This window comes from Carcharhinus amblyrhynchos, chromosome 3 (genome assembly GCF_965287045.1).
Source record: "Carcharhinus amblyrhynchos chromosome 3, sCarAmb.v2.hapA, whole genome shotgun sequence".
Taxonomy (NCBI): domain Eukaryota; kingdom Metazoa; phylum Chordata; class Chondrichthyes; order Carcharhiniformes; family Carcharhinidae; genus Carcharhinus; species Carcharhinus amblyrhynchos.
In genome coordinates, this window is record NC_137326.1 from 2372267 (window position 1) to 2397679 (window position 25413).

Here is a 25413-nt window from a genome sequence, read left to right on the forward strand (position 1 = left end):
ATGCAGAGTCGCAAACACAATCCTTTCAAGATACCCCGCGATTGTGATATCTTTCTCCTTCGAGATATTGAGCGGGAGCAGAGGAAGAAGGTAAATGTTTTAACCCTTACTGGCTCAAACCAACATCTAGAAATGAGTGATTTGTTCCAATGCTTCTGTGTGTCAGGCTTACACAATCCAGAATTAAAATCAGTCACCCCCCCCCCCCACCCCCACCTTTCCCTGCCCCCAGGAACAAAACGAACAAAAGAAACTCAAGATTCACGAGAAGGGAATCGGTGCAGCTCAAGTTAGTGTCAAATTTGGCGGCGCGCAGAACGTGGAGGAGGAAGAACCAGGGGACGACGAGGAGACACAACACCAAGCCAATGTGAAAAAACTCGCCACTCTCAAAAGTGACCCATCCTGGAAGGTCAAAGTCACAAGAGGTACGGCCAGATCCTCAGCATGGGATTAGATACAGAGTAAAGCTCCCCCTACACTGTCCCCCCATCAAACACTCCCAGGACAGGTACAGCACGGGGTTAGATACAGAGTAAAGCTCCCTCTACACTGTCCCCATCAAACACTCCCAGGACAGGTACAGCACAGGGTTAGATACAGAGTAAAGCTCAAACTGCACTGACCCCATCAAACACACCCAGGACAGGTACAGCACGGGGTTAGATACAGAGTAAAGCTCACTCTACACTGTCCCCCCATCAAACACTCCCAGGACAGGTACAGCACGGGGTTAGATACAGAGTAAAGCTCCCTCTACACTGTCCCCATCAAACACTCCAGGACAGGTACAGCACGGGATTAGATACAGAGTAAAGCTCCCTCTACACTGTCCCCCCATCAAACACTCCCAGGACAGGTACAGCACGGGGTTAGATACAGAGTAAAGCTCCCTCTACACTGTCCCCCCCATCAAACACTCCCAGGACAGGTACAGCACGGGGTTAGATACAGAGTAAAGCTCCCTCTACACTGTCCCCATCAAACACTCCCAGGACAGGTACAGCACGGGGTTAGATACAGAGTAAAGCTCCCTCTCCACTGTCCCCATCAAACACTCCCAGGACAGGGACAGCATGGGGTTAGACACAGAGTAAAGCTCCCTCTCCACTGTCCACATCGAACACTCCCAGGACAGGTCAAGGGCTGGGGGGCAGCAGTGTGGGGGTCCCAGGCTGGCCAGCGATCGAGCTGGTCAGCAAAATGCAGACTGAGATACCGGGGCCACTGCGCATGTGCAGAGTTCTGGAACTGCCAGACTCTGGCCCCGCCCCCCCGAGCTTTTAATGATATTCACGATTGGACCTTTGCTTTGCACAGAGTGTTGGAGATTCGAGTCTGAACTCCCACTGATAAAACAACCCTGAATTACACCAGTTTTCCCACCAATTCAACACTTAATGTTATTTTGGAGAATCGCCCCCTCTTTGTGAACTGAATTAAACAAAGCAACCCAGGATTTACAAAGTGCAGAAAAAATGGTTGAAATGAACATGAGGTGTTAATTGCCCTCTCTCCCTCTCGCTCTCTCTCTCCCTTATCTCAGTGTTTCTCTTTCACTCTTTCTTTGTCACACTCTACCTCTCTCTGTCTCTCCATCTCTCTCTTTCTCCAATTCACTGTCTCTCTTTCTATCCTTCTTCACCTCTCTCTCTATCTTGACTGCCTTTCCTCTGTGTGTGTGTGTGTGTGTGTGTGTGTGTGTGTGTGTGTGTGTGTGTGTGTGTGTGTGTGTGTGTGTGTCTCTGTTTCTCTCTCCTCTCTGTCTCTCCCTTTCTCATGGTTCAGCTCAGTTTATAATCTTATTTCATTGCAGACCGCCATGTCGAGAAAGAAACCTTGTATGATTATATCAGCAAGAAACGAGAGATGTTTATCCTGCAGGTAACTTTCTCGTTATTATAGAAATCACAACAGTTCTTTTCCTTGAAGTCTTCAGGCTCTGTCCTTGAGCATGTTTATATTTTAAGAACATAAGAAATAGGAGCAGGAGTAGGCTATCCAGCCCTTCGAGCCTGCCCCGCCATTCAATAAGATCATGGCTGATCTGTCGTGGCTCAGTTCCACTTTCCCGCTTTCTCCCCATAACCCTTAATCCCCTCTCATCAAAAACCCATCAACCCGCGTCTTAAAAATATTTAGCGAGGCAGCCTCCACCACTTCAACGGGCAGAGAATTCCAGAGATTCACCACCCTTTGAGTGAAGAAGTTCCTCCTCAACTCCGTTCTAAACTGCTGCCCCCTTATCTTGAGGCTGTGCCCTCTAGTCCTACTGTCCTTTCTGAGCGGGAAGAATCTCTCTACCTCTACCCTATCCATCCCCTTCATTATCTTATACGTCTCTATAAGATCCCCCCTCAGCCTTCTAAACTCCAACGAGTACAGACCCAGTCTATTTAGTCTCTCTTCATAGTCCAACCCCCTCAACTCCGGTATCAGCCTGGTGAACCTCCTCTGCACTCCCTCCAAGTCCAAAATATCCTTGTGCAAGTACGGCGACCAAAACTGCACACAGTACTTCAGCTGCGGCCTCACCAGTACCCTGTACAGTTGCAGCAAGACCTCCCTACTTTTATATTCTATCCCCCTCGCTATAAAGGCCAGCATCCCATTCGCCTTCTTGATCACCTGCTGCACCTGCAGACTGGGTTTTTGCGACTCGTGCACAAGGACCCCAGGTCCCTCTGCACCGTAGCATGCTGCAGCTTTTTGCCTTTTAAATAATAATCCCTCCTATTATTATTTCTGCCACCTTGCTAACATTATACTCCATCTGCCAGGACCTCACCCACTCACTCAGCCTATCCAGATCTCTCTGCAGACTTTCCACACCCTCCACACAATTTGCTTTTCCACTCATCTTCGTGTCATCAGTAAATTTCGTCACCCTACACTCAGTCCCCTCCTCCAGATCATCTATATAAATGGTAAACAGTTGAGGCCCCAGCACCGATCCCTGCGGCACTCCGCTAGTCCCCAACCACCAATCAGAATAGCACCCATTGATTCCAACTCTCTGCTTCCTATTAGACAACCAATCCTCTATCCACGCTAACACCTTACCCCCAACTCTGTGCACCCTAACCTTCTGTAGCAACCTTTTATGAGGCACCTTATCAAACGCCTTTTGGAAATCTAAAAACACCACATCCACCGGTTGCCCTCTGTCTACCGCACTAGTCACATCCTCATAGAAATCCAATAAATTCATCAAACACGACTTCCCCTTAACGAATCCGTGCTGCGTCTGCTCTATCAAACCATTCTTTTCTAGGTGCCTCGCTATTTCTTCTTTGATGACAGATTCTAGCATTTATCCAACTACAGACATTAAACTAACCGGCCTATAATTCCCTGCCTTTTGTCTGCTACCTTTTTTAAACAGCAGTGTAATATTAGTCGTTTTCCAATCTTCCGGCACTTCCCCGGAATCCAGTAAAGTTTGGTAAATAATCACTAAGGCATCCACTATCACCTCTGCCATTTCCTTCAGAACCCTGGGATGCATTCCATCGGTCCTGGGGACTTGTCCACCTTCAGTCCCTCTAGTCGATCAAGCACTACCTCTCTAGTGACAGTAATCGCATTCAGACCCTCAACTCCTACCATCCTTCTATCTTTAATATCAGGCAAACTATTCGTGTCCTCCTCCGTGAAGACCGAGGCAAAAAACTTATTTAAAGCCTCAGCCATGTCCTCGTTACCCACCACCTTGTCCTCCAAGGGTCCAACATTCACTCTGGCCAGCCTCCTCTTCTTTTTATATTTGTAAAAACTTTTAGTATCATTTTTTATATTTTGAACTAGTTTAGCTTCATGCTCTATCTTTCCTTTTGTTATCGCTTCAGGACAGCCTGTCCCTTTGTCAGGTGGCTGGGAGTTCTGATCACAAACAGAGCACAAAGACACAAACTCAATTTACATGCATAATAGAACAAAGAACAAAGAACAACACAGCACGGGAAACAGGCCCTTCGGCCCAACGAGCCCGCGCCGCCGTCCCACTGTCTCAGTGACCTATTCATGATTTTAGTCTACGCCTAACGTGCGAGGATCAGGGAGGTCCAATTTAGGGACAATTTTAGTACCCAATCAATCAGCCTAAAAGCACATCTTTGGGGGATGTGGGAGGAAACCGGAGCACCCGGAGGAAACCCACGCAACCACGGGGAGAACGTGCAAACTCCCACAGACACAGGCCCAAATCCATGTGTCCGCACAGCAACAGAGATAGTCTCTGAGCTGTCATGTTGCCCTCGAGATGGTCCAGTTTAAGCACACTAACGACATGAAGCAATAGGCAACTCCCGAAGCAACATCCAAGAGCAGCCCACTACAACCTGCCGCATGCATGCCCCTTGCTGGACTTAAATGCCTGTGGAGACAAAAACATTCATTATTAAACAGGCAAAGACTAACATTCCTGAGGCAAAACGTATTCCCAAGCCTACAATGTTCAGTAAGGCCTACTATATCCCCCTATATGTAGCCCGCTCATATGGCTGTCTAAGTGACTCTTAAACAACCCTAGCGTGCCTGCTTCCACCACCTTACTCGGCAGTGCATTCCACACCCCCACTACCCTTTGCGTGAAAAACTGCCCTCTAATATTTGTCTTATACCTAGCCCCCCTCACCCTAAGCCCGTGACCCCTCGTTCTATCCATTTCTTGTAGCGGAAAAAGCTTACCACCTTTTACTCTATCTATCCCCTTCATAATCTTATAAACCTCTATTAGATCCCCCCTCAGCCGACGTCTCTCAAGGGAAAACAGCCAAGTTCGTTCAATCTTTCCTCGTAAGACAGCCCTTCCATACCAGGCAGCATCCTGGTAAATCTCCTCTGCACTCTCTCCAGGATCTCTACATCCTTCCGGTAGTACGGCGACCAGAACTGGACGCAGTACTCCAAGTGAGGCCTAACCAACGTTCTATACAACTGCAACATCAGACTCCTACTCTTATATTCTATACCTCTTCCTATGAAGGCTAACATACCATACGCTTTCCTCATCACATTCTGCACCTGTACCGACACCTTCAGGGACTTATGCACTTGCACCCCCATAATGGTTGGAATCTGAGTCTTTACAGCTAAACAATTCTTAAAGGTGCAGACAATGTGAGTGGAAAGAGCTTTAAGCACAGGTTAAAGAGATGTGTATCGTCTCTGGTCTGTTCCAGTGCTGTGCCTCTGAAACTGCAGCACCTCCTCAGTGTGAGCACTGGGATTGTCAGCCTGGAACACAGAGATCAGTCCCAAACCCCACAACCTCCTGACTCATAGAGACAGAGAGAGAGAGCTGAGGGCCTCATGGGAAAACGGGAAGAGATGGAAGGAAGTTTGGGAATGGGTGTGTGGGTGATGGTTGCATTTAGTTGATGTTTTGCTAATGGTTTGTGATTCTTATGTTCCAGTACTCACTGACCATGAAGAAGGATGAGATGAGGAAACTTGATGACGTGGCTATAGCAGAGGAGAGGAAACTGGAGAAGGCCGAGCAGTACCTGGAGGAAGATGCAGCCATGTTTGACGAGTTCTTGAAGGAAAACGACAAGAATTCTGTGGAAGCGATGCGCATGTAAAATTTGAACTTTTCCTATTACCTGACAAGAGACGCAAGGTTGATGATGAGTTTGAGATAACTATCGCTCCAGCTGCAGGGTTTGTTATTGATGTGGATATTCCCTAGAAATCGGAAGGTATCACTTTGTTGCTGCAAATGGAACTGGGCGCATGGTAAATGCAAAATACTCCAGACACTGCTGGAATCGGAAACAAAAACTGAAAATGCTGGAAAATCTCAGCAGGTCTGACAGCATCTGTGTGGAGAGAATAGAGCCAACGTTCTGAGTCATGTTCTGGATGACCCTAAACATTGGCTCCGTTCTCTCTCTCTCTGTAGATGCTGTCAGACCTGCTGAGATTTTCCAGTATTTTCGGAGCTGCTGCGTGGTGTCTGGTTTTGGTCCCCTCACTCGCTGGTTGATGTTGTGACCTTGGTAACGGTTCAGAGGAGAGCGAAGAGAAGGATTCCTGGCTTAAAGAGCTTCACCTCCTCGGACAGGCTGAGGGATCTTTGAATAATCTGAGAGGTGGCCAAGAGGGGGGTGGGGTTCAGGATTTTGAATCGGGTACAATGTGGGAGCCATTATTGTTCCGAGACTCGGTGGGAATACCGCTGGCTGCAGCTGTATTTTACCAGGCTGGCACCTCATTGGTGGCTTTCCCTGGCGCTGCCCCTGATATTCCTGACTGAATGGCTGGCCGCTGAGATGACAGATTGTGATTGAATACAATCTCGCTGCTGCTAATTGTAGAATCATTCAGCCCATCGAGACCGCACCGACACATCAGAAACACCCAAACTCCCATCTAATCCCACCTTCCAGCCCTTGTCCCTCAGCCCTGAATGTTCTGATGTGCCGAGTGCTCATCCAGATACTTTTTAAAGGATGTGAGGCATCCCGCCCCCCTCTCCCAGGCAGCGCATTCCAGACCCTCACCACCCTCTGGGTAACAAAGCTTATCCTCACATCCCCCCGAAACCTCCTGCCCCTCACCTTGAACCTGTGTCCCCCTCGTTACTCACCCTTCCACTGAGGGGAACAGCTCCTCCTTATCCACTCTGTCTGTGCCCCTCATAATCTTGTACACCTCGATTGGGGCACAGTTCATCTGGACGTGGAGATTTATCCACTTTTAAGGTTGCCAACAGCTCCGATATCTTGTCCTTCCCGATTTCAATTTGTTTATGAACCTCTCAGTTTCTCTCCCTGATTCCACACTGTCATCCTCATTCCCTTGGCTGGAGACAGATGTGAAGTATTCATTCAACACTCTACCAATGTCCTCTGGCTTCACCCACTGATTACCCCCATTGTCCCTAATGGGCCCTACTCTTTCCCTGGTGATCCTCGAATAACCCACAGCCCTCATGGATGTCCAGTTTTAAGCTGCTAGGTCTAATCTGTCCCGTTGTGCAGGGTGGTAAGACCACACGAGATGATGCAGGTGAACCGTGCAGAAGGAACTTTATCTCCAGAATGGATCTATTATTTCAGTTTAACAGACTGGGAAGGAACAAGGAAGGGAGTTTAAACCAGGTCCGTGCCGGACCAGACTGAGTATCGAGCGATGAATCACTTGCCAGAGTCGTGAGCCTCTGGAATGTGTAGATGGTGAGATCTTTACGGAGAAGCTGAACTGGTTCCTGGTTTGGTGAGAAATGATGTCACCCCGAAGGAGAACGTCATTCTACAAAACAAGTGCTTTTAATGCATCTTTAGAACCGGTTTTTATTGGCTGAGGGGTTGGAGAAAAATTTCTCGGGATTTTATCACAGATAGTGTGTGGTTGTGTGTCTACCGGGACATTGCATAGCTGGGGGGAGGAGGGGAGTGGGCTGAGGGAAGAGGGCGGGCCTGGACTGAGGTCTGGGCCTGGGGGATGTCCCATCGCAATGTTCAGCCATTGTGGTTTATGGGGAGAGATTGCTGGAGCCCAGATCTTTTCCTGCCCATGTATTCCATGTTTTGGAGAGGAGCTGGGATTGTTAAACTTGGAACAGGGAAGATTAAGTAGAAATTTAATTTCAAATAAAGCTCAGTCAAATAAAGATAACTGGCAAATGGACAAGAGGGTAAATGATAGTCCCACCAATTGCTATCTCTGTAATCCCCTCCGGCCTCTCATCGCTCTGAGATCCCTGCATTCCTCCAATTCTGGCCTCTTGAGTATCCCCCAATTCCCATCGTTCCACCATTGGCAGCCGTGCCTTCAGCTGCCCGGACTCTAGGCTCTGGAATTCCCTCACTAAACCTCTCCAGCCCTCTCTCCATCATTATGATTCTCCTTAAGCTTCTGTCTTTCACCAGGCCTCTGATCTCTTTCTGTGCCTCAATGGCTTCGCTCGATAATTGCCTCAGTCCGTTTGATAACGTACAGTGAAGAGTGTTGTTTCTTGCTCGCTAAACTGACAAAGCATACTGTTCATAAAGAAGGAAAGTGCAGAATGTAGTGTTACAGTCACAGCGAGGGTGTAGGGAAAGATCAGCTTAATGTGAGGTAGGTCCGTTCAAAAGTCTGACAGCAGCAGGGAAGAAGCTGTTCTTGAGTCGGTCGGTACGGGACCTCAGACTTTTGTACCTTTTTCCCAATGGAAGAAGGTGAATGTCCAGGGTGCGTGGGGTCTTTGATTATGCCGGCTGCTTTGCCGAGGCAAAATAATCTCAGCTAATGTTCTGGGGGACCCGGGTTCGAATCCCGTCACGGCAGACGGTGGAATTTGAATTCAATAAAATAACCTGGAATTAAGAATCTACTGATGACCCATTGTCGGAAAAACCCATCTGGTTCACTAACGTCCCTTTAGGGAAGGAAATCTGCTGTCCTTACCTGGTCTGGCCTACATGTGACTCCAGAGTCATAGCGATGTGATTGACTGTCAACTGCCCTCAGGCAAGTGGGGATGGACAATAAACGCTGGCCCAGACAACGACACCCATGGCCCACAGATGAATTTTTTAATATTTTAAAAAATGTATGCCCCTCTCTCGTTCTCCTGGGGGGGCGGTGAGCTGTCTTCTTGAATTGGGAGCAGTTTTTGATATAACTTTGGAAGTCACTGTCCATTCAGTGTAGAGTTAGCCACACTGGTGTGGACACTGGAGTCATATATAAGCCCAGACCCAGAAAGGCCAGTTTCCTCCCATAACAGACATGAGGGGAATTAGGGTTTGGACGCTGATTACACACCTTCATGGTCACTTTTCTGGAATCCTGGTTTTTTATTATTTAATAAAAAACTGAACTCATGTTTTGAAACTTCCTTCCCCGTTCTCTGGAATATTCTACATTTAGAAAGTATAATGTGAAAGCAACTTGTAACATATCCTGAGGAATGTGACTGATATTTTGAATTAAAAAATACTGTGGAATTTGAAACAGGCGCAGAGAATGTTGGAAAATCTCAGCCGCTCTGGAAGCTTAAAGTAAAATAAAGTTTATTTATTAGTGTCACAAGTAAGGCTTACATTAACACTGCAATGAAGTTGCTGTGGAAATCCCTGAGTCACCACACTCCAGCACCTGTTTGGGTCAATGCACCCTAACCAGCACGTCTTTCAGACTGTGGGCGGAAACCGGAGCACCTGGAGGAAACCCACGCAGACACGGGGAGAATGTGCAGGTTCCGCACAGACAGTGACCCCAGCCGGGAATTGAACCTGGGCCCTTGATGCTGTGGAGCAGCAGCGCTCACCACTGTGCCACCGCGCTGCTTCTGTAGGGAGAGAAAGAATTAACATCCCGAGTTTGTTCTGATGAGGAGCCAGAATTAAAACTCAGTCCCTACGAGCCCTGCTGAGATTTTCCAGCGTTCTCTGTTCTTGACTGAAATCTCTTTGCTGCCCACTTTGAGCCGATTGAATTTCCGTTCCCAGGGCCGAGCGAGAGACAAAACTGAAACTGGATAAAGTGGCTGAGATAAAGAAAGTGACAACACAGATGATGGCAATAAAAAAGTGAGATCATGAAAGGTTTGAAATATAATGGGGAGAAACTGTTTCCACTGGCTAAGAGGGAATGCAGGGAGGCAGAGGCAAGCAGATTTAAGATTATAAATCCTCGAGGAGGGAAGGAGGAAAAGGATAGTTAGCCAGCGAGTTGTTACGATCTGGAACATGCTGCCTGAAAGGATATTGGGATCAGGTTCAATAATAACTAGCTCAAGAATACCTGGAAAAAAAATTTGCCCTGGTCACGGGGTAATGGGAACCTCTTTCAGAAAGCAGAGACCATGATGGGCCAAATGGCCTCCTCCTGTGCTGTAAAATTGGTTAGTTTCTGAAATTTCAGCTGGAAGATGTCCAGAAACACACTGCTGATCATTTGCAGCAAGTTTCGTAAACACAGAACATAGAACACTACAGCACAAACAGGCCCTTCGGCCCACGAGTTGCGCCGATCACATCAACACCTACCAATCTATAGACCTATCTACAACCCCCAATCCCATTAAACCCCATATACTCATCCAGAAGTCTTTTAAAAGACCCCAGCGAGTTCGCCTCCACCACCACTGACGGCAGCCGATTCCATTCACTCACCACCCTCTGAGTGAAAAACTTACCCCTAACATCACTTCTGTACTTTCCTCCCCGCACCTTCAATCTGTGTCCTCTCGTAGCGACCATTTCAACCCGGGGAAATAGCCTCTGAGAATCCACCCTATCTATTCCTCTCAACATTTTATAAACCTCTATCAGGTCACCTCTCAACCTTCGTCTCTCCAGGGAAAAGAGACCCAGTTCCCTCAACCTAACTTCATAAGGCATGCCTCCCAATCCAGGCAACATCCTTGTAAATCTCCTCTGTACCCTTTCAATAGCTTCTACATCTTTCCTATAGTGAGGCAACCAGAACTGCGCACAGTACTCCAAATGAGGCCTGACAAGGGTCTTATAAAGTTGCAGCATTACCTCCCGACTCCTAAACTCAATCCCTCGATTAATGAAGGCCAGTACACCATACGCCTTCTTGACCACATCCTCCACCTGCGAGGCCGATTTAAGAGTCCTGTGGACCCGGACCCCAAGATCCTTCTGCTCTTCAACACTACTCAGACTCCTGCCCTTGATAGTGTACTCGTTCATCCCATTGGTCCTGCCAAAATGGACAACTACACATTTATCCGAGTTGAAGTCCATCTGCCACTTCTCCGCCCAGTCCTGCATCCTATTTAAGTAAAAGGCAGAGAGCAAATGTTCTCCCCTTGTCAGACCTGAGCACTTACTGAGGAGAGTGTGGGGTGGGAGCGAGGCTTTTAGTTCTTGATTTCCGTTGTGCCTCAGCTGAAGATAATCGGAGGGAGAGTTTCCCCAGGTCAATCTTAGGGTTAGAGAGTTGGGGTAAAAGTCATGGATGTGGGCTTCAAGTTCACAAGGCAGTGGCTCCTGAGAGATACCGGGGTCGGGGCGATGAGGTCAGGGGTCGGGGCGATGAGGTCAGGGGTCGACTGGGCTTTGCCACATGGTCCTCATGTTCGGCTGAGATGAACCTAGCTGTTCCCAGCATCTTCTAACAGAGAGGCGCTGGTCCCAATCAGAACGCAGCTATTGATTTTGTTTATTCTTCTGATTTGCCAGTGATATTGTCAAGTTTGAAGAGACTCTGAAGGATTACCAGATTTACAGGGATTTCCTCATCAAACTCTCCCCCAAGGAATGGAAAGAGGAGAGGGAGAGGAAAAAGAAGGACATGAAGATGCCAGAGAGCCCCACGTTAGAGAAGCCTGAGGAAACTGCCTCGAGATCACCCCCCACTTCCACCATGTTACGCAGTGAGTACTCAGCACCAAAACTCTCCCACGTTTATCACAGTGATTTGTGTTGATGAGTTTAAAGTTTATTTATTAGTGTCATGTGCAGGCTCACATTAACACTGCAATGAAGTCACTGTGAAAATCCCCTGTTTAGAGTTTTTTTAAAAGATGTTAAGAGGGAGGGTGGATAAGGAGGAATGGAGCACAACTTTCCCACATCTATCAAAGGGTGGAGCTTTCCCACCACCCCCCACCCCCCCACCCCCGCCACAGGAACCGTAGCGGGGGGTGGGGGGGGTAGGGGGATCGGGTGGGGGGGTAGGGTGATCGGGTAGGGGGGGGGGGTGGGTGGTGGCATGCAGGGGTCTATTGACTTCAGCTAGAATTTTCCAGGGTCTTTGGTTGACACATCCGGAGAATCCCACCCAGAGTGTCATCTACAGTAGGAAAAACAGAGGGTCACCCTCCAGAGTTATTGGTGCGTATTTCTGCTGTAATTTCAGCCACGTGAGGCGCTCCCTCAGCACTGACCCTCTGACAGTGCGGCACTCCCTCAGCACTGACCCTCTGACAGTGCGGCACTCCCTCAGCACTGACCCTCTGACAGTGCGGCACTCCCTCAGCACTGACCCTCTGACAGTGCGGCACTCCCTCAGCACTGACCCTCTGACAGTGCAGCACTCCCTCAGTACTGACCCTCTGACAGTGCGGCACTCCCTCAGCACTGACCCTCTGACAGTGCGGCACTCCCTCAGTACTGACCCTCTGACAGTGCGGCACTCCCTCAGCACTGACCCTCTGACAGTGCGGCACTCCCTCAGTACTGACCCTCTGACAGTGCGGCACTCCCTCAGCACTGACCCTCTGACAGTGCGGCACTCCCTCAGCACTGACCCTCTGACAGTGCGGCACTCCCTCAGTACTGACCCTCTGACAGTGCGGCACTCCCTCAGCACTGACCCTCTGACAGTGCGGCACTCCCTCAGCACTGACCCTCTGACAGTGCGGCACTCCCTCAGTACTGACCCTCTGACAGTGCGGCACTCCCTCAGCACTGACCCTCTGACAGTGCGGCACTCCCTCAGCACTGACCCTCTGACAGTGCGGCACTCCCTCAGTACTGACCCTCTGACAGTGCGGCACTCCCTCAGCACTGACCCTCTGACAGTGCGGCACTCCCTCAGCACTGACCCTCTGACAGTGTGGCACTCCCTCAGTACTGACCCTCTGACAGTGCGGCACTCCCTCAGCACTGACCCTCTGACAGTGCGGCACTCCCTCAGCACTGACCCTCTGACAGTGCGGCACTCCCTCAGCACTGACCCTCCGACAGTGCGGCACTCCCTCAGCACTGACCCTCCGACAGTGCGGCACTCCCTCAGTACTGACCCTCTGACAGTGCGGCACTCCCTCAGCACTGACCCTCCGACAGTGCGGCACTCCCTCAGTACTGACCCTCTGACAGTGCGGCACTCCCTCAGTACTGACCCTCTGACAGTGCGGCACTCCCTCAGCACTGACCCTCTGACAGTGCGGCACTCCCTCAGTACTGACCCTCTGACAGTGCGGCACTCCCTCAGTACTGACCCTCTGACAGTGCGGCACTCCCTCAGCACTGACCCTCCGACAGTGCGGCACTCCCTCAGCACTGACCCTCTGACAGTGCGGCACTCCCTCAGTACTGACCCTCTGACAGTGCGGCACTCCCTCAGCACTGACCCTCCGACAGTGCGGCACTCCCTCAGCACTGACCCTCTGACAGTGCGGCACTCCCTCAGTACTGACCCTCTGACAGTGCGGCACTCCCTCAGCACTGACCCTCTGACAGTGCGGCACTCCCTCAGCACTGACCCTCTGACAGTGCGGCACTCCCTCAGTACTGACCCTCTGACAGTGCGGCACTCCCTCAGCACTGACCCTCTGACAGTGCGGCACTCCCTCAGCACTGACCCTCTGACAGTGCGGCACTCCCTCAGCACTGACCCTCCGACAGTGCGGCACTCCCTCAGTACTGACCCTCTGACAGTGCGGCACTCCCTCAGCACTGACCCTCCGACAGTGCGGCACTCCCTCAGTGCTACATTGGGAGTGTGAATCTGGATTACGGATCTGTGGAATGTTCCGGAATCTGCAATGTTCTGACGGAGTTCTGAGTGTGATTTGCTGTGGAAAAGCTGATATACTCGAGCCACAGAGCAGTGCAGTCGATGGGCTGGAACACTGTTTCCTGAGGTAATAAAAATGTTTCCGGGAAGCTTCACAGCAATTCAGGCTATAGAATGAAAAGGAAAGTGAGCAGCAGTGTTTGGAATAAGATGGATAAGATCGAGGGAATGGATTAATTGTCTGTGAAGAGGTTTCTATGTGGGGACAACCCCAGTGTCAGCGCTTTTCATTCTGAGTTTGAGGTTTTTAGCTCCTTATGACAGAATTTTGCAATTTATTAATGAGTACGTAAATGATAAACAATGAAGGAGTTAATGCTTTTTTAAACCAATTAGGGGCAGCACAGCAGGTCAGTGGGTTAGCGCTGCTACTTCACAACACCAGTGTCCTGGGTTCGATTCCCAGCCTCGGGTCGCTGTCTGTGCGGAGTTTACACATTCTCCTCGTGTCTGCGTGGGTTTCCTCCGGGTACTCCGGTTTCCTCCCACAGTCCAAAGATGTGCGGGTTAGGTGGATTGGCCATTGCTGAAATTGCCCCTTAGTGTCCAGGGGGACTCGCTGGGATTAAGGGGATAGGGTCTGGAGGAGTTTGTGGTCAGTGCAGACTCGATGGGCTGAATGGCCGCCTCCTGCACCTGCAGGAATTCTGTTTTTCCACGGTTGGTAATTCCGGCATTCTCCATTGTGAAGTTGGTGGTGATCCGATTCTGATCGGCACAGCTCACCGTCTCACACAGGCGCTTCGGATAATTATTGATTGGCCGATCCGAGACCGGGGTCTATTCCAGGGCTGACCAGGGACAGAGAGCAGGCGATCCTTTCGGACAGAGGCACCGGTCCGTCAGTCCGCTGAGGGCTTCCCGCCCACTTTTACGGTTTTGCTTTTTGTTTTGAAGTTCCAGATTTACCTCAACTAAATTCCGATTTTCAAATTGCCGGGTTTGGATTCCGTTCTGGCATCCTGCAAATCTCTCACCTCCAGGATCCAGGCGAGGCCGAGGGCAGCCGGGAGGGGATTGGAGGCCAGCAGGACTGAGGGAGCTCGGTTATTCGGAGGTCCGGCCTCCGTTTGTGAGCTGCCGAACTCAATGACCAACTGTGATGGCTTCCGCAGTCAAATAACCGGACGTAAGCTGTGGGAAACGGTCTCTGGCCTAAGCTGCCTTTGAACCAAGATAGTGAGGGACAGGGAGCATTTATTGGTGTTTGTTGGGCTGAATGGTCACCCTGTGTCGTACCGATTGAATTCTCTAGGGTGAGTTTTCAATGTATTTTCCACTTTGTGTCCCCCACCCCCCCAGGGAATGCCAGCAAGGCCAGCGTCCAGTCCACTCAGGAAGCTCGAACATTAAAGGTGGGAGGAAGGTCTGTCGCCGACCGGAGAATGTGAGTCTCTTTTCTGAATTGATAGCGTTGAGGGAGGGAGACGCGGGAACCCGGGAACCGGGAGCAGGACTCGGCAAACCCAGCCCTTCCAGCCTGCGGCACCATTCAATCAGATCGTGGCTGATCCCCCACCACCCCCACCAACCCCCCCACCCCCCCCCCCACACCCACCCCACCCCCCCACACCCCCCACCCCCCCCACACCCCCCCACCCAACCCCCCCACCCCCCCAACCCCCCCCACACCCCCCAACCCCCCCCAACCCCCTACCCCCACTCCACCCCCCCACACCCCCCCCACCCCCACCCCCCAATCTGTTCCCCATATCCCTTTTTTATTAGAAATCTGTCTATCTCCTTCCTGAAACTATTCAATGATTCAGATTCCACCGCGCTATGGGGGGGCAGTGAGTTTCACACATTCATCCCCCCCACCCACCCACGCTGCGAGAAATAGCCCCCCCCACCCTCACCTCAGTTTTAAATCTATCACCTCTCAGCCTATACCTGTGACCTCTCGTTCGAGATTGCCCCGTAACAGGAAACGTTTGGTCCACGTTTACTTTATCAATCCCTTTTAACCTGATCCCTCGATCCGATCCCCCTCTCATCCTTCCAGGCTCCAGTGAGTACAAACCCAAACTGTTTAACCTCTCCGAACCCGCGAACCCTTCCATCCCCAAAATGAATCTGGTGAACACAAGCTGAGATGTTGCTGTCTGATTTCAGCCAAATTTTACAAAGAGGAAAGAGACTGGAGACTAGAGACTGGGGAGTGGAGAGCGGGGAGCGGAGAGCGGGGAGTGGGGAGTGGAGAGCGGGGAGCGGGGAGCTTGGGCTGGTGGGCAGGAGGCAAAGGGGTGAAGGGTGTGGCTGGGATGAGCAGTGAGAATCCCTCGGGATCAATGCGGCATCCGTGCGGGTGGGGAAGGGAGTGGGGTAGTGTACACAGCAGAATATTTCAAATATGGGTAACAAAAAACTGTAAGGATTTGTATCAGAGTGAGAAACGAGGAGAATAAAAGCTGCAGCAATGCAGCACTGCCTGGGGGAACCGCAGCAATGCAGCACTGCCTGGGGGGAACCGCAGCGATGCAGCACTGCCTGGGGGGAACCGCAGCAATGCAGCACTGCCTGGGGGAACCGCAGCAATGCAGCACTGCCTGGGGGGACCGCAGCGATGCAGCAGCGGTGCCTGCTGTTGATTGTAGGCTGGATTCTGGGTTGGAGAGCTCAGGTTGATGAGGCAGGAACTCTGTGGGGACAGAGTGGGTGCGGATGTTAAAGGTGAGGAATTCGGAGGGATGAATGGGTGTTTGTTGGAGTTTGCTGAGGGGAATGGAGGGGGAGGTGGGACCTTTGCAGATTCTGGTGGCTTCTTTGTTGACCGTTTCTGTCCTGTTTCCTCTGAAGGAGTTCTGCTATCCCTCAATCAAGATATGAAGTGGAATGGTCTGACAGTGACGAGGTTTGTGACACGGATGCCTCCCACACTCGTTTTTGGAGTCCAATCGGCGTAGACAAAGATCACGGGTGGAAGAGGGCACTCGCTGAATGTTAGAATGGTGGCGCGGGCTTGTGGGGCCGAAGGGCCTGTTTCCTGTTCTTTGTTCTTTGTTCTCTGTTAGCGGCTCCGAACTCCCAGCGATCTGCCTGTCTGATTGGCCCACGAGTCAGTCAGTCGTTGCATCTGATTGGACGTTAGCTGTGCCAATCTTCTCAGCTGTTCTGTGATTGGCGGCAGCGATTCAGGCTGACGATTCGATTCGTTCCCTAAAGAATGAGGCTGATCTCAGTTCGTACAGAAGGAGGCCGTTCGGCCCATTGCGCCGGTGCTAGCTCTCTCAAAGAGATGTCCAGTTACTCCCAGTCTGCTGCTCTCTCCCCGTGGCCCAGCACACGGCTCCGGTCCCCCCGCTCCCGATCACCACCACTTGGTCCTTGAAGCGATTTTCTTCACTGGCCAAAGAAATGATTGTTCCTGAGGAGAAACGTTCGCTCACGGCGATGGTTCGGGTCTGGATTGTGCTGCCTGACTGGGAGGTGGAGGAAGCTTCAATCTTTGCTTTCAAAAGAGAACTGGATCATAATCTGTTGGGGAAAGAGGTGCAGGGTCACGGGGCAACCGGCGCAGGAATGGGATTAGGTCAATGGTCCTTGCAGAGAGCTGACACAGCCACGATGGGCCGAGTGGCCGCCTCCTGGGCCGTAACCATTCGTCTCGCCCCTGGCTCTTTTACAAAGTGTCTTCAGTCTGTGTCTCTCTTGTCACCAAAACTCCGACCACCAGGAACTCGGGTGTAGTTAAGGAGCAAGTAGAAAAGTCTGTGAGGCAGAAAGGGATAAATGTCCAGACCGATAGACAAGGCAAAACGTGGGGAGGGTTCACTGGGTCGTCTTCCAGCAATGGATGGGCTGAATGGCCTGTTTCTGTGCCAGTGTGATTGTTGACAGTCCCATAGTCACCGATTCCAGTAACTACAGACAAACAGGACCAGGACAGAGAGAGAGACACACACAAGAGGGGGGGACAGAGAGAGAGGGGGGGAAACAGAGGGAGAGAGAAGGACGGCAAAGGGGGAGAGAAAGAGAGAGGGGGATGGCGGAGAGAGAGAGAGAGAGGGGACAAAGAGGGGGGGAACAGAGAGAAAGAGCGAGGGAAGGAAGAGAGAGAGAGAGAAGGGACAGAGAGGGAAGGGGGAGGGAGGGAGGGACGACAGAGAGAGAGAGAGGAGTTGAAGGAACAGATAGAGAGAGGACAGGGAGAGGGGAGGCGAACAGAAAGAGGGAGGGAGAGAGGGAGGGTCAGAGAGAGAGCACCTGCAGTAGGAGAAACACAGTTAATGTTTCAGGTTGATTATCTTTCATCAGAACTACCCCCATCTCGGTGGGAAGGTGGTGGGGAGCTGCCTCTCAAATCACTGCGATTGGTGTGGTGTAGGTACACCCACAGTGCTGTTAGGGAGGGAGTTCCAGGATTTTGATTTGATGGCAGGTTTTTGAGCAGGAACAGTGACGGTTTATTTCTGCCTGAGCTGCTGTCTGTCCCCAGCAGGTTTGTGTCTGGGTCTCAGCTTTGGCTTTGTCCTGTGGAGAAACACTGTCTTGTTCAGTTGCTGCCTTTGACTCGGTGAGGTTGTATTCCGTGTTGTGTTTGATGTTCCGCAGGATCAGGAACTTTACTTCACCGACCCCAAGCAGCTCCTAGATATCTACACGGAGCTGGAGGAACAGAACTTGTCGCTGATCCTGAACTCGCAGGAGACTGAGGAGGCTGTGGAGGAAATTAAACAGGCCATGGCCACTGCAGAGCATAAGATGTGAGTTCAGTCCGTTGGTGTACGTCAGACACTCGGTCCCTGTTGGAGGAACCAAAAAATAGTGCAAGACTTTGGTGTGAATTGTCTGGAGATCTCTAACTGATTGGATGGGAGATTCTTGTCAAGGCCAGTTTGATGTGGGGTCCCTGACTAGGTCAGTAATAGACCCTCATCCCTAACCACCCTTGAGAAGGGTGGTGGTCACTACAGTCCCTGTGGTGTAGGTACACCCACTGTGCTGTTAGGATGTTGACCCAGTGACAGTGAGGGAGCAAAGGCGAGGTTCAAATAGCAGAACCGTAACCACGGAGACAGGAGAGATATGGTGCTAAAACAGAGTGCTTCTATTCAGAACCTGAACTGGACAAACAGGAAGATACAAAACTGCTTGGGTCCGGAAGTTAGCAAATTTGAGGAGTTTTCTGGAAATTTGTTCTTAAACCTAAAGGGGGCGGGTCCTCACCAGATTTACAACCAAAATTACTCAGCATGGATTCCAAAAGAGAAAAGTTGCTTGACCAGACTCTCAGAGAGTAGACACTGATAATGCAGTAAGTGTAACATTACAGGATTTTCCAAAGGTCTTTGGTAAAGTGCATCGTGACAGACGAGTGAATAAGGTTGGAGGTTGTGCAGCTGGGGGGGGGCCGCGTGGCAGGGTGGTTCAGACAGAGAAACACAGAGGCAGAGCAGAGGGCTGCTGTTCAGAGTGACAGGAGATGGGAAGTGATGTCCACAAGGATCACTGCTGGGATCTCTGCTCTTCCTAATTTACATCTGGAATCAAAAACACAATCTCAAGGTCTGAGGGTGACACCAAACTGGGAGGATAGTCAATACTGAGAGAGATTGCAGCAAATCACAAAAGGACACAAAGAAATTTTGGTGCAAGAACAGCTTCTTCCCTGCTGCTGTCAGACTTTTGAATGAACCTACCTCGCATTAAGCTGATCTTTCTCTGTACCCTCGCTATGACTGTAACACTACATTCTGCACCCTCTCCTTTCCTTCTCTATGAACGGTATGTTTGTCTGTATAGTGTGCAGGAAACAATACTTTTCACTGTAACCCAACACACGTGACAACAATAAATCAATATATTTGCAGAATTCCCAAATAAACTAACAAAGTTCCACATGGATAAAGGTTGAAATTGCACTAAATGGCACGGTTTGACTGGAAGAATAAGATGGTCATTTATTACTGGGAAAGTGAGAGTCTGGGGCAGGGCGGGGGTTGAGGTGGACGGGGGTTGAGGAACAGAAGGATCCCGGAGAGCAATGACACCAATCGCTACCCCAGAGGTTAGCAAGGCCATAAATAAACTAACCGAGCTCCGGGTTTGCTTTCTAGGAGGAATAAGTAAGGATCAGGAGCCTTGGGATGTTCCTGGGAATCAATTGATTCCTATGGACCTTCCAACATATTTTCTGGCTCACTTGTATTACTTTTGAGCTTCTGGGGATTCCCTTGAATGTTTGCATAAGATGTGCATGTTATTGATGTTTTTCTCTTTTAACCCAACAGGTGCTTAGGTCCGCCTTGTTGTCCAACGAGGGGCATACACGCGATGGGTCGTACGAGGGCTGCTCTTGGTTGTTTCGAGAGTTGCCTAGTACTTCATGTCGTTAGTGTACGCTTAAACTGGAGCAGATGCTGGGCAAGATGACAGCTCAGTGACTATCACTGTTTGCTGTGCAGACACATGGATTTGGGCCGGTGTCTGTGGGAGTTTGCACATTCTCCCCGTGCTTGCGTGGGTTTTCTCCGGGTGCTCCGGTTTCCTCCCACACCCCAAAGATGTGCTCTTAGGCTGATTGGTGTAACAAATTGTCCCTAAATTAGTCTCCCCTCAATCTGGTTTCCAGTGTGGAGTGCCATAAACGTAGACAAGGGTCATGGGTGGAGAGGGGACTCACAATGTTAAAATGGCGGCGTGGGCTCGTTGGGCCGAAGGGCCTGGTTCCCGTGCTGTGTTGTTCTTTGTTCTTTGAATAGAATCGAAGGGGATGGAAGCAATGCTAAACCTGTATCCAACCTCTGATTAGTCCAGAGTACAGTGTGTGCTGGTCACCATATTATAAACCAGATACAAAGGCACTGGCCAGGATCCAGAGAACATTTACAGGTGTGTTATCAGAAACGGGTGGGTTTACAAACCAGGAAAAGATTGACTGGCCGGGTCTCCTTTCTTGTAGAGAAGGCTGAGGGGTGAAGTTTGTGACATTCTGAAAGGTTTTGATAGACTGGAGAGAATGTTTCCTCCTGTAGGGAAGGTCATCAATATCGGATAATCACCAAGAAATCCAATGGGGAATTCAGGAGCGATTTCTTTACCCAGTGAGTGGTGGGAATGTGGAACTCACTCTCACAGGCAGTGGTTGAAGCCAGTATTGGAAGCTACATAAAGACACAGGGGAGAAGGGAATAGAGGGTTAAGATGAGAGATAAATCAGCCAGATAACCTCCCCAAAGGTAGGGGAGTCTAAAACTAGAGGGCACAGGTTTAAGGTGAGAGGGGAGAGAAACCAAAGGGTCCAGAGGGGCAATGTTTTTCACACAGAGGGTGGGGTGAGTGTCTGGAACAAGCTGCCAGAGGTGGTAATCGAGGTGGGTTCAATTTTATCTTTTAAAAAGCATTTAGACAGTTAGATGGGTACGATGGGTAGAGAGGGATATGGGGCAAATGCGGGCAATTGAGATTTTAAAAAAAGGGGTGGCATGGACAAGTTGGGCCGAAGGGCCTGTTTCCATTCTGTAAACCTCCCTGAGGAAGGGCGGGAGAACGCTGGAGTGGAGCATAGACTGGACAGGCCAAGTGGCCTGTTCTGGTGCCATTTATTCAATGTCTGAAATGAGAAGGCGGAGGAGATGTGAATCTTCCTGGTCCCACAGCAGGCACAGGATCTGCCGGGAGTTTATTTGGGGAATTAATTCTATTATTTTATGGTGGGGGTGTGACCGGTGTTTTCACCCGTTGTGTTTGACAGGAACTGTGAGACCGACTTCTTAAAGCAGCAGCTGAACATACTGAACGAAGCTGTCGCCAGGGAGGAGAGTCAGGCTGCTGAGCTCGAGCTCAAAGCTAAAATGTTCTCATTCAGCCAGAGTACCATCGAGGACCAGGTATCAGCTGCTTCCCCGTCAGCTTTCCAGGGTAACGTTATCGGGCTATCCCCTACCTTAAACCCCCATCCCGTCCCATCATCTTAAACCTGCTGGGGTACTCCCCACTCGCCTGGACGGGGGGCACTCGAGGAGCTCGACACCGTCCAGGACAAAGCCGGAGTGGCGCCACATCCACCCCCTTCAACACTCACTCTGTCACCGGCACACAGCGACTGCAGCAACTCGGGCTGCCTCAGACAGCACCTTCCACACCCACAATCTCCATCATCTAGATGGACAAAGGAAGGAGAAACCTGGAAAGACCACTCCCTGCAAGTCCCCTCCCCAGTCACCCACCATCCTGACTTGTTAACGATATGTGGAACTGAGCCGCGACAGATCAGCCATGATCTTATTGAATGGCGGGGCAGGCTCGAGGGGCTGGATGGCCTACTCCTGCTCCTATTTCTTATGCTCTTATTATCACAGTTCCACTATTACCCTTAGTCTCAGACTAAGGGGTCAGCAACAAGGAAGGGGATCAGGAGAAGTGTCATCACTGGGGATTGTGAATGTGTGAAATTCTGTATGTCGAGGATTGTGATGCTCAGTTGACGAGGATATCCAAAACCGAGATTGATAAATTACTGGACACTAAAGGAATGATGGGCGATAGGGCAGGAAGGTGGGATAGAGGGAGAAAATTAGTCTGGGCTGGAATTCTCCAATCATGCCGCTGGCTGGGATTCTCCGATCCTGCTGCGGTGAACGCCAAATTCTTCATCCTCGCCGGCAGCAGTGGCGTGGTGGACAAGGCTGGAGAATCCCACCCTTCATTCTCACTCAATGTCAGAGCAGACTTGGGGGTTTGTCTATTTTTCTCCTGTTTGTCTGTTACATTCTTGACCCTTACAGTTTATTTCCCTCCCAGGATAAAATGCTGGAGTCTCTCGACCAGAGGGTGGGAGAAGTTTACCGAGCCTGTGTCGGTGAGAATGAGGCCAACATGAGCACGTTACAGATGCTGACCAGTATCGAGAACTACCTGGAAGATCTGTTTGAGAGTCTCGAGAAACTTCCTCGGGAGAAGGTGGAATTAGCCCAAAGGATCAAAGAGAAGGAGAGAAGATTGAGGTAGAGACGGTTGGCTCCGATTGTACTTGATAATATACAAACCACCTGGTAAAACACCCAACTGTTAGCAGGAAACTTAGAAAGTTATGTGGGAATGTAAGTTGTGAGGAGGATACAGACACAGCAAAGAGATTGTCTCCATATCGAGACAATCAAAGGGAGGATCTACTTGCCTTAGCGAAGGTTCAGTGATGGCTCATTTGCTGATCCCTGGGATGAAAGGTTTGTTCTCTGTGATTGAACAGAAAGGACCTGCAGTGCCCAGAGTTTAACTATCTGAAAGTCCTCATCATTAACCTGCACTTCTACCCTCTCCTTTAACTTTGATTTTCTAATTCCTCTGACAATTGAACCCTCCCCCCCCACTATTTAGTTTAAAGCCTTATCTACAGCCCTGGTTATATGATTCGCGGCCTCTGGTCCCAGCACGATTCAGATGAAGCCTGTTCTGTTGGAACAGGTCCCCTCTTCCCCAGAACTGGTGCCAATGTCCCATGGATTCAAACCCATTCCTCCCACATCAATCTTTGAGCCATGCATTTATCTGCTTAATCTTATTGACCCTGTGCCAATTAGCTTGTGGCTCAGGTCGTAATCCAGAGATTATTATCTTTTTAGTTTTGCTTTTTAATTTTGCTCCCAGCTGTTCATACTGCCTTAGCAGAATCTTTGTTCCTGTTCTACCGATGTCATTGGTACCTACGTGGACCACAACAACTTGGATCTTTACCCTCCCACTCCAAGTTCCTCTGCAGCCCAGATGAGATATCCCAAACCTGAGCACCAAGCAGGCAACACAACCTTCGGGACTCTCGATCCTGGTCAGAGAACAGTGTCAATGCCCCTAACTATACTATCCCCAATTACCACTACATTTCTTTTCTCTCCCCCCCACTTGAACAGCTCCCTGCACCATGGTGCTGTGGTCAGTTTGCTCATCCTCCCTGCAGTACCCATTCCTGCCCACACAAGGAGCAAGAATCTTGAACCTGTTGGACAAGTCCATGGACTGAGGCTCCTTCAACCCTACTTCCCGAATCCCTCAACCCGCCTCACTCACAGCCACACCCTCCTGTCTCTGAAAGCTTCTTCGTGGGTCAAGAGACTCACGTCTGGAGCAAAAGACCTCATGCTCACCCGAACGCCAAAATCACAAACAGTTGGGGGTCTGAGCTAACTTCGTAAAATACCCTGGAGTTCCTGATCTCTTTAACACTGCCTCTTGTTCCACAGGGTAAGGGAGGAGCGACTAATGGCAGAGAAGCTTCATCAGGAGGAGCGAATGCACCGAGCGATTCTCAGATCACAGGCAGAGCACCAGAAAAAGGTATGGCTCACAGTCACAGCCCCCCACACTAAACTGTACTCAGCTCATCTCAATCCTTGCTCCCCCTTTAACACAGCATCAAGGAAGGTGGCCCTTCCAATCCTGTTGGCACTGGGAGTGGCATCCAAGCATTTGTGCTCCAGTTTGAACCCAGATCTTCAAACTGAGAGATAGAGATATCTCTGCAGACCATGGGCAGCGAGTGCCGGTGCGAGTCTTTGGGAACTCTGACACTGATTTCTGCTCATCTTCACAGACCGTGAGGAGGCTTGTGTATCGATCAAAACCGCCTTTAATGAAGGAGCTGGAGAAGAAAAACCAAATCACCACCGACAAGGAGAAGGAGGAGGCAGAGTATTATTTTAGTTATTAAATGTACAATGTGTGAAGGAGTGAAACGCAGGTAGATATTGTGATGTTAAAATGTTCTGCTCCCGTTGCTGAATTGCACTCTTGGCCAAGGCCAATTACAATTGTTTATTTCAAGCAGTTATCAGTGACTTGTTTCCTTCCAGACTAACCCAGCCCAGCAGGAAACTGTGTCCATGTCCATCCCAAACAATTTGGAGCAGTTTGAGTTGTCTTGTTTATATTGCAGTGTAATTTGTATTCACAGATAATGAATTATTTGAAATAAATATGATGATTTGCTGTCCCGAAGCGATCGGAGTTTGTGCTGAGGAGTCAAGACAGAGAACATTCATTTCAAAACAGGTTAAGACAACAGAACAAGACCAGATTACCAGCTCAACGGCAGTAACCTGCTGTGAAACTCGTCTAACAGACACCAACTCCTGACATTGTTCCACTGGCGACAGGTTTGGATGGGCACAGACATCACTGTAACACAATCAATTTGCCAACAACCATTGATCCCAGTTCCCATTCTGTGATGTCACTGAGATTTTATACACTTTTAAATACAACAGATGATTAGTAAACACATTAAACAGGGTGGCAATCCCCTTAACAAAACGAAGGAAACTTTAAACCAAAGTACTGTTCCTGGGTGTTGTTGATGCAGCCACCAGTCACTGATGTGTGGGAACTCACTAGTGGACACTGCCAGTCCCCTCCCCAGCCGTGAGGCACACAGTTAGGACAACCTGCTCGATTGTCTGGACCTCCTGGGGGAGATCCTCCTACCCTTCCCTGCCTGTCTCCCTCTGCACTGAGTGTAATAAAATAAAATCAGGCCAATAACCCACCACTGATAGGGAAATAAATTGAAAAAAATTGAGGGACAGAATGCTCAACTTAGAGAAGCAAGGATTAATCAAGGATGGTCAGCATGTCTTTGTCTGGAGATTATCTAACAAATTTGAGTTTTCCAATGTGGTGATTAGGTGTGTAAATTAGGGCAGTGTAGTTGATATAGTCGACATGGACTTCAGTAAAGTTTTTGATAAGATCCCACATGGAAGACTGATCAAGAAGAATCCTGGAATCCAGGGCAATTTGGATCCAAAATTGTCTTAGTGGCAGACCACAGTAAGAAGTCTCACAACACCAGGTTAAAGTCCAACAGGTTTATTTAGTAGCAAATGACAGTAGCTTTCGGAGTGCTGCCCCTTCATCAGCCAAGTGGGAGTTCTATTCACAAACAGGGCATATAAAGACACAAACTCAATTTACAGAATAGTGATAGGA

General features: G+C 49.8%; 1 protein-coding gene across 1 annotated transcript; it reads left to right on the top strand.

Annotated features, from left to right (window-relative positions):
- Positions 1 to 24423, top strand: cfap100 (cilia and flagella associated protein 100). Its single transcript, XM_080186563.1, has 13 exons — positions 1 to 90; positions 233 to 428; positions 1817 to 1884; positions 5418 to 5581; positions 9444 to 9524; positions 11148 to 11341; positions 14791 to 14875; positions 16288 to 16342; positions 18043 to 18194; positions 21185 to 21320; positions 22234 to 22436; positions 23670 to 23763; positions 24020 to 24423. The coding sequence occupies exons 1-13, from the start codon at positions 1 to 3 to the stop codon at positions 24134 to 24136; spliced, it is 1635 nt and encodes a 544-aa protein (XP_080042689.1). The 3' UTR covers positions 24137 to 24423.
- The last annotated feature ends 990 nt before the right edge of the window (positions 24424 to 25413 follow it).

Coding starts and splice junctions, on each gene's coding strand:
- cfap100 (XM_080186563.1), top strand. CDS start 1: ATGCAGAGTCGCAAACACAATCCTTTCAAGATACCCCGCGATTGTGAT. Junction 9,525..11,147: donor CAGATGATGGCAATAAAAAA/GTGAGATCATGA, acceptor CTGATTTGCCAG/TGATATTGTCAAGTTTGAAG. Junction 21,321..22,233: donor AGAGTACCATCGAGGACCAG/GTATCAGCTGCT, acceptor TTTCCCTCCCAG/GATAAAATGCTGGAGTCTCT.